This window comes from Chelonia mydas, chromosome 2, assembly GCF_015237465.2.
Source record: "Chelonia mydas isolate rCheMyd1 chromosome 2, rCheMyd1.pri.v2, whole genome shotgun sequence".
Classification (NCBI taxonomy): Eukaryota; Metazoa; Chordata; order Testudines; family Cheloniidae; genus Chelonia; species Chelonia mydas.
The window spans coordinates 210,299,256-210,316,320 of NC_057850.1; the positions used below are offsets into that span (position 1 = coordinate 210,299,256).

General features: G+C 39.3%; 1 protein-coding gene across 8 annotated transcripts in view; it reads left to right on the top strand.

Annotated features, from left to right (window-relative positions):
- THSD7A (thrombospondin type 1 domain containing 7A) overlaps positions 1–17,065 on the top strand; it is a 522,569-nt gene that overhangs the window by 184,965 nt on the left and 320,539 nt on the right. For all 8 annotated transcript variants that reach the window (XR_006289020.1, XM_043541145.1, XM_037890601.2 and 5 more), the window contains one exon: positions 1,619–2,138. Coding sequence is in view for 7 of the 8 variants with exons in the window: in XM_043541145.1 (XP_043397080.1) it covers positions 1,979–2,138 (160 nt within the window). In the remaining variant the exon portion in view is untranslated. The remainder of the gene's footprint in view (positions 1–1,618; positions 2,139–17,065) is intronic.

The window sequence follows — 17,065 nt, forward strand, 5'->3', positions numbered from 1 at the left end:
GGCTTTCTATGTTTCCCTTATCAACCTATAATCTCCTGATTGTTGCCTGTTTTTCAACATCTGAGGAACAGTAATCCACACTTGCTTATCTCCCTTAATCACAGCCTCACAGTGCTAGGACTCCCTGAGCCTTTAATTCCCTTTTACAGGCATAACAGAGTGGAAAGTAAACAAAGACAAATTTGCAACCTTCAACATTGCTAATTTGCTCTGATGTCAGAATATTTAAACAGGCAAGGATTTGGGAATTATTTGATCAAGGCTGCTTTTAATCTAATGCATGTGAAAAGGCTGAGTCTGGGAAGGTTCTGCAAAATGACAGGCATCCCAAGAGAGACTTTCTGAAGGTTTCCTCTTTCAGCAGCAGTAGCTTCATCATTTAAAACTGTGTGGTTGCTGTGGTGTTAGAATGCATTCATATAGTGTTGGGTTGTGTGGTTTTTTTGGACCATTTTGGTGTGTGACGATCCCTCTTCCTCTGAGAACATTTCTCTTTTTGCCTTTCAGTTTGTTGAAAACTAGGCCAAAGGGTTGTTGTTGTTTCAGTTCATTAGAGGATGAATTTTGTTTAAAAAGATCCCCACTGAAAAAGAAATAAAAGCTTTGTCACTTTCCACACTTCCTTGTATCCCTGACAGTCTGGTGTAGCCTGTAAATTTTAGATCAAAAGTCTTCAGTATAATTTAATTTCCTGTTTACAAACTCAGAGGTAACTGGGTCTTCAAAGTACTTTGAATTACTTACAGTTTACATTTTGTGCATGTACATGTGTATGCATATCTATGTATATGCATGCTGACTAGATGGAAAAGGCGTGTGTCTGCGCGCATGTGCCTGTGTAAATATACATTTATATCATGTGCATGCTTAAGATGTTTCTCCCACTCTCCCCGCATGTATATATTAACAAAAAGAAAAACAGATGGCCAGCTATAATTAAAATAAAATTCTGCAATTTAGTTTTTTCAGATGATAGATTTTATAAGAACTTCATTGCTAATTGTTTTTAGATGTGCATATATGTGGTTTATTAAATTGTCAATAATTTTTAATGATCAGCTACTGTGATTTCTTATCTGTGTCTCTCGTGCACACTAAACTCAGATACCACAAGGATAGGGCTGTTATAACCACCTATGTGTACTCTTTTTACATTCTTTCAACAGGCTTCTTTATGTTATCACCTGAAACAGGTTCATTTGCATAATATGCAATAAAAAGGTTTTCATTGCTTCCTGAAGTCTTTTTGTGAGGTTTCAGTTTAGTTCATGTATAATCCTTTATAAATATTTTGATTGTTTGGAAAATGATAAACACATCATATATATTGTTACCAAAATAAAATATGGCTCAAGTTCTATATTCTGAACTGCATCTATATCAGTGCAATTAAATAAAAAATCCAGCACAGATTTTAATTAAAGCTTAGAAAATCATTGATTTTTAAGAGCTGTTACTTGTCTCACAAGCGTGCCTGATGGTTTTTTTATTAGTATGTGTCCTTGTGATACTCTAGACAGAGGTGTGCAGAAGGCAGCATTTTGCAGTGGCTATATGCAGTGCTATTACAGCATTGTGTTGTTTGTGTTTCACCTCATCTCTCTCTCACTCTCTCCAGCTGGTGTAAATGACTGCTGCTGCCTCCCAGACCAAGATAACCTGCTCCGTCAGCTGGAGCCCCCTGTGGACAGCTGTCTCTCTCAGCTGATGGAAAACTGCTACTAACCACTGAATGGAAGAGAGGGGAGCAACAACCACACTAGTAGCTGCAGCAGTATCAGTAATAGCAGCAGCATCCGAGGTCTCTATTGTTCCTTGGTGTTAAACAGTTTTCCCTTTTCAGCTGACATGCACAATAGCTGGGAAGAGGTTTCCATTCTGCCCTCTCGATGAAGAAATTCTGAAGGGGAAAAAATTACTCAAACAAGGGTTACCCTTTGTGCTGCAGATTTTGACACTGAAGCAGCCTTCTGAAGGCATGGGGGTGAGAAAGGGAGGCACAGCTTTATTCGGAGGTCCAGTGGCTTCTGCTGTTTCAATCCGTAGTACTGGAGTTCTTGTGGTTCTTCTGTTTGGAATCTGGGAAGCTAAAGCACAAAGTGAATTTGAAACTTCATCTGTATATTTGTGGAAGACTGGTAAGTAAGGAAGCATGTCAAATTAATATGTTTTTATCACATTTATTTCCAGTTGTGAATGTTACTATCTTATCCCAATATGTTTCTAATGGTAGAAAATCAATTTGTACCATTTATGGATGGACAGATTTCTGGGAAAACAAATTAGGTCATCTTTCAGGGTTCTGTTAAAAGGAATGTAACAATTTTTTTTTTTTTTTAAAAGTGGATCTTTGTACTGGTGGCTTTTTTAAAAGCTGTATTGTATGTCAATAGAGTAGAACAGTACAGAACTGCACTTTCATAATGGAAGGTAAAAATTGTTACAGGAAGATTCAGTAGTGATAAGAGGGTGCTAAAAATATTGATGTTTCAGAAAGAAAGATGTAGTTCAGCATGTGTATTCATGTATGCTTTACACTGACATGTAATGTATTCAGTGTAGTAATTGATGAGGAGTTGGGTTTGTTACATTTAGGTTTATATAGGACACATGAAAGCTAATGATGGATTAGGTGAAATAATCCAAGTGATGCCAGATCTCATAACCAAAGAGCCAAAGGCAAATAGGCTATGTGGATTCAGACTCACACCAGACCGATTATTTCCTCTACTGGTACTAATGAGTTACGTGTCTGTTTTAAAGATTGCATAGTCATAACTATGCTCATTCTCAACTTTTCATTAAAAATGGTTTTTTTTGTTAATGTGCTGTATAAATCCACAACACTAACAATGAGTAGTTATCACTTACTAGTGATATATTAGCACATTTTAGCACTTGAATATAACCTACTTCCTAATTTAGTAAACATAAAACTTAAAATATTTATAGCCTTGAAGTGATCAGGAGATGGGTCTTTTTTGTATAGTGCCAGGAACAAACCATCCATAAAGTACCATGATTCTTTCAGAAATGCTTTCTCATTAATAGGAAAATACTGTGGCTAGAGAAAATGAATATTAATCATTTGCCTGAAAAACAAGTTCGATGAGACTCGGTCTTTTTCCTGGATGAAGAGCGCCCCTGGCCTTCTGCCACAGAGATGGATCAATTTACAGTCACACTGATAGCCTGAATTTTTTAAGAGGCTGCATCTATCCAGCAGCTCAAGGAAGATATTAAAGGGAAATTCATTTAAACTGGAAGATGAGCTCTCCAATAATACTAAAAGAGAGAAGTTTGAAGGGGGGAAAATCCTTTGATACTGAAAGATAGGTTATTACTGTTGTTATGCCATCAAACTCATGATGCATTATTTTTTTTTTAATTGACCCATTGACAAATTCAGAAGATTGTCTATCTAATTAAAGTCAGAGGTTTTGTTCTTCTAGGTTTCTTTTAAGTGCACAGAACACCTATCCAAAAGCATAAAATAAATGCTTTGTTTTGTTTTGTTGTTGTTGTTTTGCAAAACCACACTGGTAATTTCAGAGGTTTTTTACAAAGCTGATCACATTTGATTAAACTAATTGAAAGCAATCTGCAGAATATATTGTCTAGCATTTTATTATCCCTCCCCTTAGTATGCCAGTCCTTTAATTTAATAGCGGGTATTTAAAGCAGTTTTAAAAAAGCAGATAGACTGAAGATAGCAACAACTGTATTTAACAAATTGTTGATATGATTTTTTAATCACAAAGGACAATTAATTGCAATTAGATAAGGAATAACCCCATTTATTTTTGCATACAGTACATGTGCTTTACTATTGTTTCGTTCAAGCAGCAGAGAGGAAATAATATTTTCTGACACAATTCTTTAAAAGCACATTCAAAAGCAGCATTAAAACCATAAGAACTTTTGTTCCAAGCAAGTGTGTGACAAATTGCGATCATAGTATCTCATGAAAAGTTTAAGTCTTGCACTTATGTTTTGCCCCACTATAGTCTTGCCTTCAAATAACTTTACTTTGCACACATTCATGAACAGGATAAAAGGTGGTAGCTTTATTTTTAATAATGTAACACTGATAATCTAACACTAAAATAAAATGGGAAAATCGCGACCTTGCTAATTCCAAGCAATATGCAGCAGGATTCAGTGGCTAAGGCTGTAGCACTGAGAGTCAGGAGTCCTGGATTTTATTCCCAGGTGGTTTCCTGTCTGATATTGCTCTCTTAACTCTTTGTATTCGTTTCAACTTATGTGGGAAAAAAATGGGGATAGTGGTACTCTGTAAAGTGCTTTGAGATCTGTAGATGAAAGGCACTGCATATTTTTCTTCTTACCCAGGGGAACAGGTGGTTGATAGCCTGGTGAATCTTAGGGGTCTCCATGGAGAAACAGTGTCAAATCTTTCAAGTTGTGATGAACTGTCTGTTTCCTTTCAGTCTGATTTGAACCTGTCTAGCTGCTTTCATAAGTGTAACTATATCTCTGGAGATGTCAATAGTCAGATTTCTCTGGCTGAATTTTAGGCCAGCTTTATTCTATAAAGCACTGAAGTCTCTCAGGGAAACTTTCTTGTGACATGAAAGAGGACCTTTGCTCCACATGACGAGTATAGTCAGGTGAGGAGGAATTGGGTTCACTGTTGGTTGAGATTGTCCATACTCCCTGTTGGGGGAGTTGTGCCATTATCCACTACTATCTACCTCACTGTGTTCAGAAAGAATCATGGCCATTGGTATCAAAGTCTGCCAGCATCTGGATATCAACAAAATATTTCCTGGTGCTGGCAGACTTGCCAGTTATTGCCCCATTTCCAATCTTTTTCCCTTTGTGGAGGAGATTATTGAAAAACAATACGATAGCAATGCACATATGGAACATACTAGAATCCTCACATCCTGCATGCTTTTCAGTTGGGTTTTTTGACTTGAGCTTGGCAAGGACAGACTGCCCATCTTTTCCTAGTAATACAAGAGCAGGTTTTGATACCAATGGCCATGATGCTTTCTGAACACAGTGAGGTAGATGATATTCCTCTGGAGTGGTTCTATTATTTCTTCTTGGAGAGGTCCCAGATGGTGGGAAACAGCAGCTTCCCTTCTGTTCTATGGGATCTCTAGTATGAGGTGCAATAAAGTTATGTTTTGATACCCCTCCTATTAAAATTGTATGTATTAGCATTTGAAGAGATAATAAAACTAATATGGACAGCGGTGATTTCAGAGAACTTGCTTTCATCAAACCCAGATGGTCTGTGTCTCAGCTTTCCCAGTGCCTGACTCAGATTGGAATATGGATGAAAGCAAGCTGCCTGGATCTTAATTGGATAAGACAATGATGAAACTGGTGGATAGGAAGCCAGACCTCCTGGGGTCTCTTCCAACCCTAATCTTCTATGATTCTATGATCTGGAGTGTATTGTCGGTGGGGATTTTGACATCCATTATTGGGAGCGGTTTGTTCACTCTGCATCCAACAAGTTTGCTATTTTGGGGAGCTTTGCACTCCTGAAGATTCATTTGGCATCAGCGCTAAAGATGCTTGTTATCACTTATTTATTTGGACAGTTGAGACTTTGTCTCTCTCTGATCCAACCTTTTGTGGCTTCTAGATTGATTTATTGGAATATGCCCTACATAGGGATGCACTTGAAGACCACTCAAAAGGTACAGTTCTTGCAGAAAGTGGCAGTCTGCCTGTTAGCTAGTATTAGCTGAGACAGCATATTGCACTAGTTTTTCAGTAGCTGCAATGGCTTTCTGTTCTTTTTCAATTGTAGTTCAAGGTATTCATGGCCTATACACCCCAAGTGGGACCTGGTTATTTGAGAGAATGGCTCTTCCTCTGTGCACCATCACAACAAATGAGGCCTGCTGGGTGCTCAAGTTAAGAGTTCTTTGATTTAATTGTCTGTGGGTTGCTGTCATTGCTCTCAGTTGTCAATTTCAACTTTCTGCTTGTGAAACATTGTCTGAATTTTACCTTCAGGGCACGATGAAAATTTTCATTTTCTGTTTCAGGCTGTCACCGGATACAGGGTAGATGGGTTGGTGGATGTTTGTTTTTGGGTTTGCCATTTTATATATAAATACTATTTTTAAAAGGGTTCTGTAGTAGAACCTGTGTATTTAATGTAGTTATTAAAGATTTGGAGAAAAAAGGGGATAGCAAAGTCTGCTGATGAGTAAAGATGGACTCGAATTTTCATGTTCAGATTCAGCTCTAACCTTGTCCAAAGTTGTGGGATATTCAGATCTGGAGTTTTTGGTTTGTCCTATTCTGAAATGGGGACCAGATGATGAATGTGGAATGAAATCCAAATTGGCACACAATTCAGGGATGTTCAGCTACCTAAGATATTAAGTTGTTTCATTTGGTAACAGTTATGCAAGATTATTGGGAAATCCAGATAGACATAAACACGTTGGATAACATAGTGAAAGATGAAAATCACAGGTAGTATATTTGAAAAACATAGTCAACCTGACTCAGGCATGGTGATGAGCTTTGAATGATTGGAGAATAGGATCATAGAGAACTTAGCCCTTTGAAGTAGCTGTGAAGATGACTGTTCACTGAAAGATATAGCTGAAATTGAAAGGTCCAGAGAAAAGGTAACACAGATGTTTAGTGCCCTGGTGGAACATTATATGAGATAAAGGAGTGTAAAAACTAGGATTATAAAGGAAAGTAGAAGAGGTCCTCACTGAGGTACTCAGAATTAAGAAGGGTATAGTGAAAAATGATTAACTTTCTCTATTTTCTATGAATATTTCCATGACCAATTGTTTTAATATTTGTAGCTATGCAGACTAAGGATAATCAAATTCTGTGCTTCAGAGTGTAAATTGGTTGTCTAGAGGATGAGGAAAATTTTTTTGCATCCATTGAAGAATTGGTTAGATGCATTATAGAAGATATTCATTTTCCTCTGAAACATCTGCTAATAGCTGCTGCCACATATTGGACTTTATAGGCACCAGTGGACTCATCCGTTATGGCAAATCCAATGGTTTTGTTCAGAGGTCAAAATTCATCGCCGTTATACCAGCCTTGTCTGTGAAGATATTCTTGAGAAGTCCTCTTAAGTGTTAGCATGCGTTTTATACTCCTATTCCAGCTGCAACAATGTTAACCCCATTCTTTTTCACATATACATAACTAGCCATTGTATTAAAGCCATTAGTCAATAAAAGCTGCTTCCAAAAATGCTTGTGGAGTGTTAAACTCTAGTAATTGCTCTCTTCCTTGGACAGGGTGGGGTGTGAGGGTTTTTTGTTTTTTTTTTGCCTTTGTTTGTTTGTTTGGGTTTTTTTTGCATTTGAAGTATATTCTCCTTTACTGTGTTCAGAAGCCAGCGTTACAGTGCTGAACAATATGTTCTGTGCGCTCTCCTCTAAAGTGCTTCAGGTACTGTTGTAGTTTTCATCCTGGAGGTGGTTGCCATGTCAATATAGCGTCCAGTCAAGCCATAGTACATCAGGTCATAGAACTCTTTCAGATCATAGAAGTTAATTGGAGTCATAACTGACCTCGTCAGTGACAGAATGGGAAGTTTGCTGTTGGGAAAACATAGAGTGCTTCAGGATGTGGTGTTGCACCCATTACTACGTGTCTTTTCTGAACTGATGCCCTAACAAAATACTAACAAACTGGAGGTTCTGGAGAAGTCGCAAAATTGAGACCCTAATGTTTTGTGTTTCAAAATCCTAGGGCAGTTTTTAAAAGATCAGGGATATTAATCCTTGTGCCTTGGCCAAATTCCAGTTTAATAAATTAGGTGGTGTTTGGCGTACATAACTAGATTCTCTTTACAGTATTGCTGGTACATATAAACATCCACTTCATTCCACTGCAGTGAAGGTTATATTTTGCAGGGTTGAAAGTAATCCTTCAGTACTGGGCTAAATTCTGCCCTTGGCAAAGCCTAATATGGGTTTCACAGAGGACAGCATTTATCTGATAGTCTTTAGGCAGTTTGGAATGCTTCTAAATTAATGTTTCTCTGTTTAAGTTTATATGGTCAGAATAACACATTTTAGTCTAAGACTCCATTGTCTCTGTATTCTGTGTCATAAACCAAATGTGAAAACTGCTGATTCCCAAGTTAAGATTGCTACATAGTAATCACCAATTCAGTCCCTTTTGTCTGAAACTGTCATCTTATAACAATACATTCATGCACACCATACTCCTATACAATTGAGTAAGTATAGGCATTTCCTGCCAACATGAGAATTTTCCTTCAGTCTTCTCTACCTTGCGCTTCATTAGTTTTCGTTGGTCAGCTGACACTATGAACTGTGATGAGCCGTCAGTATCAGGTCAGATGCCTGTCTGCGAGTTGCTGGTATAATTACTGAAGAGATGCACGAAGATCAGTGAGGTTTGATCACATTGTAAAATCGCTTCCTCTGACAGTTTGAAGCAGTGAATATGCCCTTGATGTAGGAGAGTCACTGAATTGGACTGGGATTTCTGGAAGAAAATAAGTCATAACTATAGCCAAGGCACTGTCTGTGGGTTTTTTATTTGTTTATTTTTTATTTCTGTTAAAAGACTATGGATCAGAATCTCTGTTGTTGCAAACCAGCATAGCTCCACTGAATATAATCAAGTTATGCCAGTTTACATCACTTGAGGTTCTGGCCTTCTATGCAGTAATTTCAGCTGGATTTACTTCTAACACTTCATTTAAAAGATCAATGACTTGCCATACAGACTTTCTAACAGGCATACAGCAGCTAAGAAATTAATGCAGGATTTTTCTGTCAGCATTCTGAAGCTAAAAATACTGCTCTCTAAATTAATAGGTTTCAAATGTACTATAGGTAGGTCACGGGTATTTTTAGTAAAAGTCACGGACGGGTCACAGGCAGTAAACAAAAATTCATGGCCTGTGACCTGTCCATGACTTGTACTATATACCCCTAACTAAAACTTTGCTGCTCTGGGGCAGGGGTGGGCAGCAGCGCGTGCCCAGGACCCCTGCTGCTCCAGGGGTGGGGGGGGTTGGCAGGGCTGGCAGGCTCCCTACCAGGCTCCATGTGGCTCCCTGGAAGCAGTGACATGAACCTCATCTCCCGAGCACTGGCTCCGCAGCTCCCATTGGCTGGGAACCACAGCCAATGGGAGCTGCGGGGGCAGCACCTGTGGATGGAGGAAGCATGCAGAGCCATCTGGCTGTGCCTTCGCCTAGGAGATGAGGGACATGTTGCCACTTCCGGGGAACCCCCCTGAGCCGCCCAGAGCTCTCATCCCTTCCAGCGCCCCAAACCTCTGCCACAGCCCTGAGCCCCCTCCCACACCCAACCTCCTGCTGCTGCTGTTTGGGGGGACGGTCGTGGTGGCCGGAGTCTGCCCCAGCAGCGGTTGGTGCGGCTGGCCCAGGGGCTTCCCAGGATGCTCAGGCGGCCCCCGGGTCAGCTGCACCAGCTGCTGCAGAAGTCTCAGAGGTCCCGGAAGTCATGGATTCTATGACTTTCTGGAACCTCCATGATGACTCGCAGTCTTAAAAATAAGTAAACTAGAGATGGCCAGGTTGCCATTTGTGGAAATTATGCTCGAGCTTGTCCTGTTTTCTTCGATTGAAACCACAAGTAATGGGATTTGCCTTCTGCAGACTTCTTTATCTTTCAGATATATGCCCCAATAAAATTTACAGGATATGTTGTCTATATGAGTGCCCACCTTAAACTGTAACATCAACAGCAACCATCTTAGGCTCAATTAACGTTGCAAATTGGCCATCTAATAGCTGCAAAGAAGTGTTATTTTTATATGACAAAATAAGGGAAAGAAAACTTAGTAAAAGTGTCAGAAAAGGTTATTAAAAGATGGAGGAAATGATGCAAGTGTCAGCCCACAACTGTTATGCATACCTAACATGCTCTGATGCTTGGATTAGCTTCAGGGCTATAGATTGGCTGCGCCACATATACTACCAATAATTTTTGATTATTTTAAATAGTTTAGTCCCCATAGTTTCAAAAATGCAGTAGAGAAAAATGAGGAAAAATATTTATTGGTCTTGTATGCAGGGCCATCCCTAAGGGGTGTGGAGCCTGGGACAACCTCTGCAGAGTGGCAGGCTGGCGCTGGGTCGCTCATTGCTGCTGGCACCAGGCCCCCCGCTAATGCCTTAGGCTGCCCTGGACCCCACTTCCCAAAGTGCGGGGCATGGGGCGGTTGCCCTGGTCCATCCTATGGAAGGGACAGCTCTGCTTGTATGTCTGTTTTGCCAACCAATGGTTGTGTGATGTAGGAGGTGGGTACGTATTTGTCAGGAACTTATTGTTAAAGTATCTAGCATCTTTATTTATAACACTCCCTTCCCCTTTTTGGGGAAAAAAGATTTTTAAATTAATCTCTCGTTTAACACACACTAGCAGTGTATTGTTCTCACCCAATTCTAACTAAATGAAGTATGTCCTCATTTGGGGAAAAGAGGTTATAGTTTACTGTTAAGGATTTGTGAATTCATTTTTAAAAAACTCATATAACCATTTTAGTTTTGCTGACCCTTGGTTGTCTAATTCCAGGATGTCTTTTTCAAATATGAGATCTGACATAACATTCTCTTGAAGTGTAACAATACTGACAATAGAGTGTTGACCTTGGCAGCATCCGCCCTGTTGTAGCCTTTCTTCTTCATTATCTTTCTTTTTTAATGTAAAAAGAGGCAAAATGAAATCTGTTGGTATCATATTTGTCTACAGGCACCTGAACTGTGATGTATATATACAGTGAGACTTCTGTATAGATTACAGCTGTGGTATGAGTTAGTTGTTGTTATAAGAGGAAATAACAGAGTAAAAGTATTCTAAAGGAAGCACTTTGCAAAATACCAAAGCAGATATCAACAGGTAAACTTTTGACTTTTTCTTTGTGATTTACAATTATTTTTTTTTCTCATTTGAGGGCAGTGTTTTATACACCAAGAGCAAGTTGTAAAAGAGCTGAGGACTAGGATTTTCTGTTCTCAAGAACAGCATTTACCAAGGCTATATTACCCAGTGCTTCCATAGCTCTCATTTTCAGTTCACTTCGGCTACTGACATTCTTAACTATGCTCTTTCTCCTTGTGAGTTTGTTTGTAAAGCACTCCCTCTTACAATTACTTATTGAGGACATAATGAACAATTGTCAGGAGCCTTAGGACTGTGCCTACTGGAATAGAGCAGCAGCTAAATCTGTGCCGTCCGAATGGGGCAGTCTGATCTGGGCAGTTGCAAGAGCCTTCTTTGTTGGCTGCCTGGCTACATCAAGATCATAGAAGATTAGGGTTGGAAGAGACCTCAGGAGGTCATCTAGTCCAACCCCCTGCTCAAAGCAGAACCAACCCCAACTAAATCACCCCAGCCAGGGCTTTATCAAGCGGGGCCTTAAAAACCTCTAAGAATGGAGATTCCACCACCTCCCTAGGTAACCCATTCCAGTGTTTCACCACTCTCCTAGTGAAATAGTTTTTCCTAATATCCAACCTAGACCTCCTCCACTGCCACTTGAGACCATTGCTCCTTGTTCTGTGATCTGCCACTCCTGAGACCAGCCTAGCTCCATCCTCTTTGGAACCCTCTTTCAGGTAGTTGAAGACTGCTATCAAATCCTCCTCACTCTTCTCTTCTGCAGACTAAACAAGCTCAATTCCCTCAGCCTCTCCTTGTAAGTCATGTGCCCCAGCCCCCTGATTATTTTTGTTGTCCTCCTCTGGACTCTCTCCAATTTGTCCACATCCTTTCTGTAGTGGGGGCCCCAAAACTGGACGCAATATTCCAGATGTGGCCTCACCAGTGCCGAATAGAGGGGAATAATCACTTCCCTCGATCTGCTGGCAATGCTCCCACCAATGCTGCCCAATATGCCGTTAGCCTTCTTGGCAACAAGGGCACACTGCTGACTCATGTCCAGCTTCTCATCCATTGTAATCCCCAGGTCCTTTTCTGCATAACTGCTGCTTAGCCAGTCAGTCCCGAGCCTGTAGCAGTGCATGGGATTCTTCCATCCTAAGTGCAGGACTCTCCACTTGTTGAACCTCATCAGATTTCTTTTGGCCCAATCCTCCAGTTTGTCTAGGTCACTCTGGACCCTATCCCTACCCTCCAGCATATCTACCTCTCCCCCAACTTAGTGTCATCTGTGAACTTGCTGAGGTGCAACCCATCCCATTATCCAGATCATTAATAAAGATATTGAACAAAACCGACCCCAGTCAACATCAAGATCTGTCAACATCAATGGTAGGAAAGAAAAGGGCCCTTTACCACAATGTGACTGGAATATGTATAAAGTAAAAGAAAGCATAGTCAAATACAGTTTGATTCATTTAAGATTTTTTCATAGAGATTCTATAATATAGTAAAGAAATTCCATGCTTGAATAATAGGAGTATAGCAGTAGGAATATACTGTGGACCACCTGATCAGAATGGTGACTTGCGAAATTCTCAGGGAGATTAGAGAGGCTACAAACACAGACAACCCAATAATAATGGGGGATTTCAGCTATTTCAAAATGACATGTGAAAGCAAACCGTTTTGACTTCTTAAAAAAAAAAAGTCCTAATTTGTATTCAGCTAAAACAATTTGAATTTCCCCAAAATTTGTGAATAGTTTCAGTTGCACAAAAACTGTAGTTTGATGCTTTTCAATTTCATTGAGGTATTCTCTTGACCCTACAACTGAAACACCAAACAAAAAGACACAATTACTGTATCTCCATATTATTTGAAAACAATATCTCAATGTAAGCGACTTTGTTAGTTACACTAGGGAAGAGTTTGACCTGTTAGATCTAATTTGAGAACATTTTCAGAATATATTAGACAAACTGAAATAAGAAATGAAAATGGCTTTATTTTATTCTGTACTAAACTAATGAGCTGATCAATTCGCCTTCCTCTGTAGCATGGGGCACGGGTCACTTGCTGGAGGATTCTCTGCACCATGATTTGAGGACTTCAATAGCTCAGACATAGGTGAGAGGTTTATTGCAGGAGTGGGTGGGTGAGATTCTGTGGCCTGCATTGTGCAGGAGGTCAGACTAGATGATCATAATGGTCCCTTCTGACCTTAATATCTATGAATCTCTGTAAAATGTTTTTTCATGACACAGTTCATTGAGGTTTTATATAAAAACATTAAGCAATTTGCCTTTAGAGTGTAAGAAAGCTCCATGTTTTACCTTGATATAGTGCCTGTATTTCTTCAAGAGTTTCAGTGGTAACAATTATTTTAACACAAAACATAGCAGTAAAATAGATCTAAAAGTGAATGTCAATCTTATATTAGGAGATTATTTTGTCAGAAACAGATAATTAAATGTAATAAAATACAGCTACAAGGAGAATGCAGTCATCTTAAATTCATATTTTGTAACAATTTTGCTATTCTGAATTTAAAAAAAAATATAATACTAAGCAACTGGAATTTCACATCCTGAACTGTGACACAAAATACGAAGAAGCACAAAAATTGAGAAGGATGTGTTCTGCCATAATGCTGTAAAGTATAGTATAATGTGTGAGTAAATCTAGGCCCAGAGTTTCAGTGGGATCTGAATACTAATACTAAGCAACAGAATTCCACTGAAGTCATTGTGACTCTGTGTTGGTATGTGGGTCCACAGTTGCAAATCCTGTGGCAGGATCAGAACTCTAGTTCTCATTTATATATAACAAGAGGATAGTCTTGATTAGTGAAGAATAAAGTAATAGGTATAAGAAATGCCCAATCAATCTGAAATGTGTCTGGTGTTCTACAAGTAGTATATAACCCTTTTGGTTTCTTTATGGCTAACTCTTTCACATTGCTTTGTCTTGCGTTCATAAGGGATTAAGTGTTGTTTAAATAAACAGCATTGTAGGTATGATATGCTTGAATGTCTTTATGTTTGTGCGGAACTTTGCTCTCCATATTGAGGACTGAGCATGGAACAAAAACATATACTATGGCATAAGGTGAGACAAAAGAACAACCTCTGAAAATTTTAGACTTAATGTAGTAGCTGTCCTCATAGTTTATTCTTAGCGCTCTATTAATTCTGTCAGCTCCATTTTGATGCTGTTTAGCTTGAACCCGGTCCACCTAAAAGTAGCTTTGCAGTCTTCCGCTTTGACTATGGCGGTTTCAGTTATAACGGGGAGAGGGGGTGTGTGAGAGAATAGTGTGATAGTGACAACCCTGTTGTGTGTGTCTAAAGAAGAGGATTTGAGCTAGCATAATGAGACCAGTTCAGACCTGTCGAGACTTCATTGACTTAAATGTAGCTGTGCCCATTTGCATGAGGCCTGAATTTGGCCCAATATGTACAAACAGATAATGTGCCATTTCTGAATCATATTCATTGGAATTTAAAATTTAACATTTTTTCACTTCAGAAATAACCACTTATTTTACATGGTCAAATAGGTTTTTGGTACCAGTGACAAGAGCTATGGTTTGACTAGAGTTGTGTTCATTTTACATCAGTTTGTCCTGTTCATCACTCCATATAGGTTAACATATTTATCCTCTATTTTTTTTTAAAAAGTAATCAGAATGGATATTTGATTGCAGCAGAAGTCAAGCCTGCTTACAGAAATTGTAATTGTAATCTTAAAGCCAATTTGAAGCAGTTAAGTTGGTTAATATGACATAACTTGTAAAAAAAAAAATGAATATTTAACCAGAATAAGTACTGTGCTTAATGTGGAAGAAGTTTTTGCTGCAGATTTGCAACAAAATATTTAATTGGGGATGGGAGAGAAGTAATTTTTAAGAAGCTGCTTATAAGCTTCAATTAATAACCAATCATGATTTAAATCAATCAACATTTATATTGGAAACTACTTTATTTAGGGATAAATGATCATACTGTTCCAGATAACTGTTGCCATTCCCCAAATTGTTTTCCATTATAAACGTCCAATCCTGTGTGTTAAATTTGTTTTATACGGGAAGAAAGAATTCTTAGCACCACAAAAATAGGAGTGCTATGAGCCTCTAATTAACATAATCAAGTAGCCTGCTTTGTGGTGATAATTCACTTCACCTGCAGGATACTATTTTGGTTATGCTGCTAGAGCACAATGAAATGACAATTCACCATTATATTAGTGACTGAGATGTTGTTCAGACTGTTTTTAGCAAGTATCATGGGATGGCTATGCTGAGAAAAGGCATGTTGTAAGGGAATCCATCAAAAAAACATTCATTGTTTTGTACTTTGGGCAGGTTGCTGCAGTGTTGTCATTGACGCTGCACAGTACATTAGCATCTCATACGTTTAAGGGTTTACCTTTGAAGCTCCTAGGTGCCTCAGTGTAGGTAGTTCATCCTTTTACCATCGTATCCACCCACACAGTCAGTCACATGGAAAAATCAACAAATGTCAGTCTGTGTCTTTTAATAAAAGAATCTTGTAATTAATGAAAACCATGACTCCTGAGATAGATAGACCTCAGTGATGTGATATATGGCTTCTAAATATTCTCAAAGGCCAGCCAGCAAGCAGCACACAGTGTAAGGTCACATTAATACTGGTATGAAATCAGATAGTCATATTAGTATGAATTGGAGCTTGGGGGACAATTCCTAGCTTTTTACTCCACAAATTTAGTCTGTTTTTCTGTTTACAGAATACCCATGAGTAGACCACAATTTTCTTCAATTTATTTCTCTCTCTCTCATCCTCCATTCTCTGCTTCCACGGGCAAGAAAAAAAAATCTTTCTCTGGCCCTACCTCCAATTCATTCTGTGTCTTTCCTACTCCATAACTGTCTGAATCTATGGAAACTGAACAATAGTGTATCTAGCCTAGCAATAAGGGGGTAGAAAAGCATTGGGATTCATATGTGATAGAAGCCTGACAAAAAGATAGGCTTGATATGTGTGTTGTTTAGGTTTGAGTCATGGGGAGAAGCAGTGGGCTGGTACAGCATAGGGTAGAAATCAGCAAGACTGGCTTTTCTCATCTGCAGCTGCTGCTATGCACAGTGGTGCAAGAGTGTAAAAGATGCCACTAAAGCAGAACAAGGAATAGGCTAGACCAGTGGCCCAAGAAAGTGACAAGAATGAGAATTGTTTTGGATGCATTAAAACTTCTGTGTTTACTTGGTTGAATTTGTGAGCCAACATTAAAAGCGTCCATCTAAATTCTTTGGGTGCCCTAAAAATATTTTAAATGCATATTACCATGTAATCTCTGGTAATAAAATCACATCAAATAAGGGACAATAGCCAGCACATACTTTCCATCTGCAAACTCCACTGTTAAGAAACCTGGTCCCAAAGCTCTGTACCCTTCTCAACCCTATCCCCAAATGGGGCAGGACTTTGTATCACTTTGGGAGGTTGGGCTCAGACAGACCATTGAGGAGAGCAGATTCCAAAGCTGAGGGGGCCTCATGGAGAGCACCCTGTCCATGGCTTCCATTCTTTTATCCTGAGGGAGCTCAATCTGACGCCTTCAGCTGTTGAGATGCTGTAAGCAGGAAAAAGCAGCCTCTCAGTTAGCAAGGAGTAAAACCATTTAGAGATTAAAAAATGAATACTAATCCCAGAAATCCACCCAAAAGTCAGCAGGCAGCCAGAACAATTAATTGGGGCACTAGTTTAATGTGCTCTCTGTTAAACAGCCCTTACCAAGCAGACAGATGCATTTTGATTTGGTTGAGGTTTCTGAGGTGTTTCAACATGTAGATCCACATGGAGCACAGTCTCTGTTTTCTTGGAGGATTTTTGTTTTGTTTTGTTTCTTTTCATGAACATTGCAGTGGCCCTGCCTCCTTTCCAAGGCACTTTTGTGTCCTGTTCCCCTGGGGCAGAGGAAACAGAACTGAGCAGTCACTGTGCTCCCAAAAGTGCAGGAACTGCTGTTCTGTGCCGTCCTTGTTCAGCCACAGAGGTGGGGATTTCCTTGCTTGCCCCATGTGCTCCATAATGGGGAAAGCTGCTAAAACCACCATAAACCTTCAAATCCGTACAAATATTGTAAGTTTTTTATGTGAGAGGGAGATATGTTGTGAGAGATGATAAAGAATACCAATAATATAACTGCTTTTTTGCAGATTG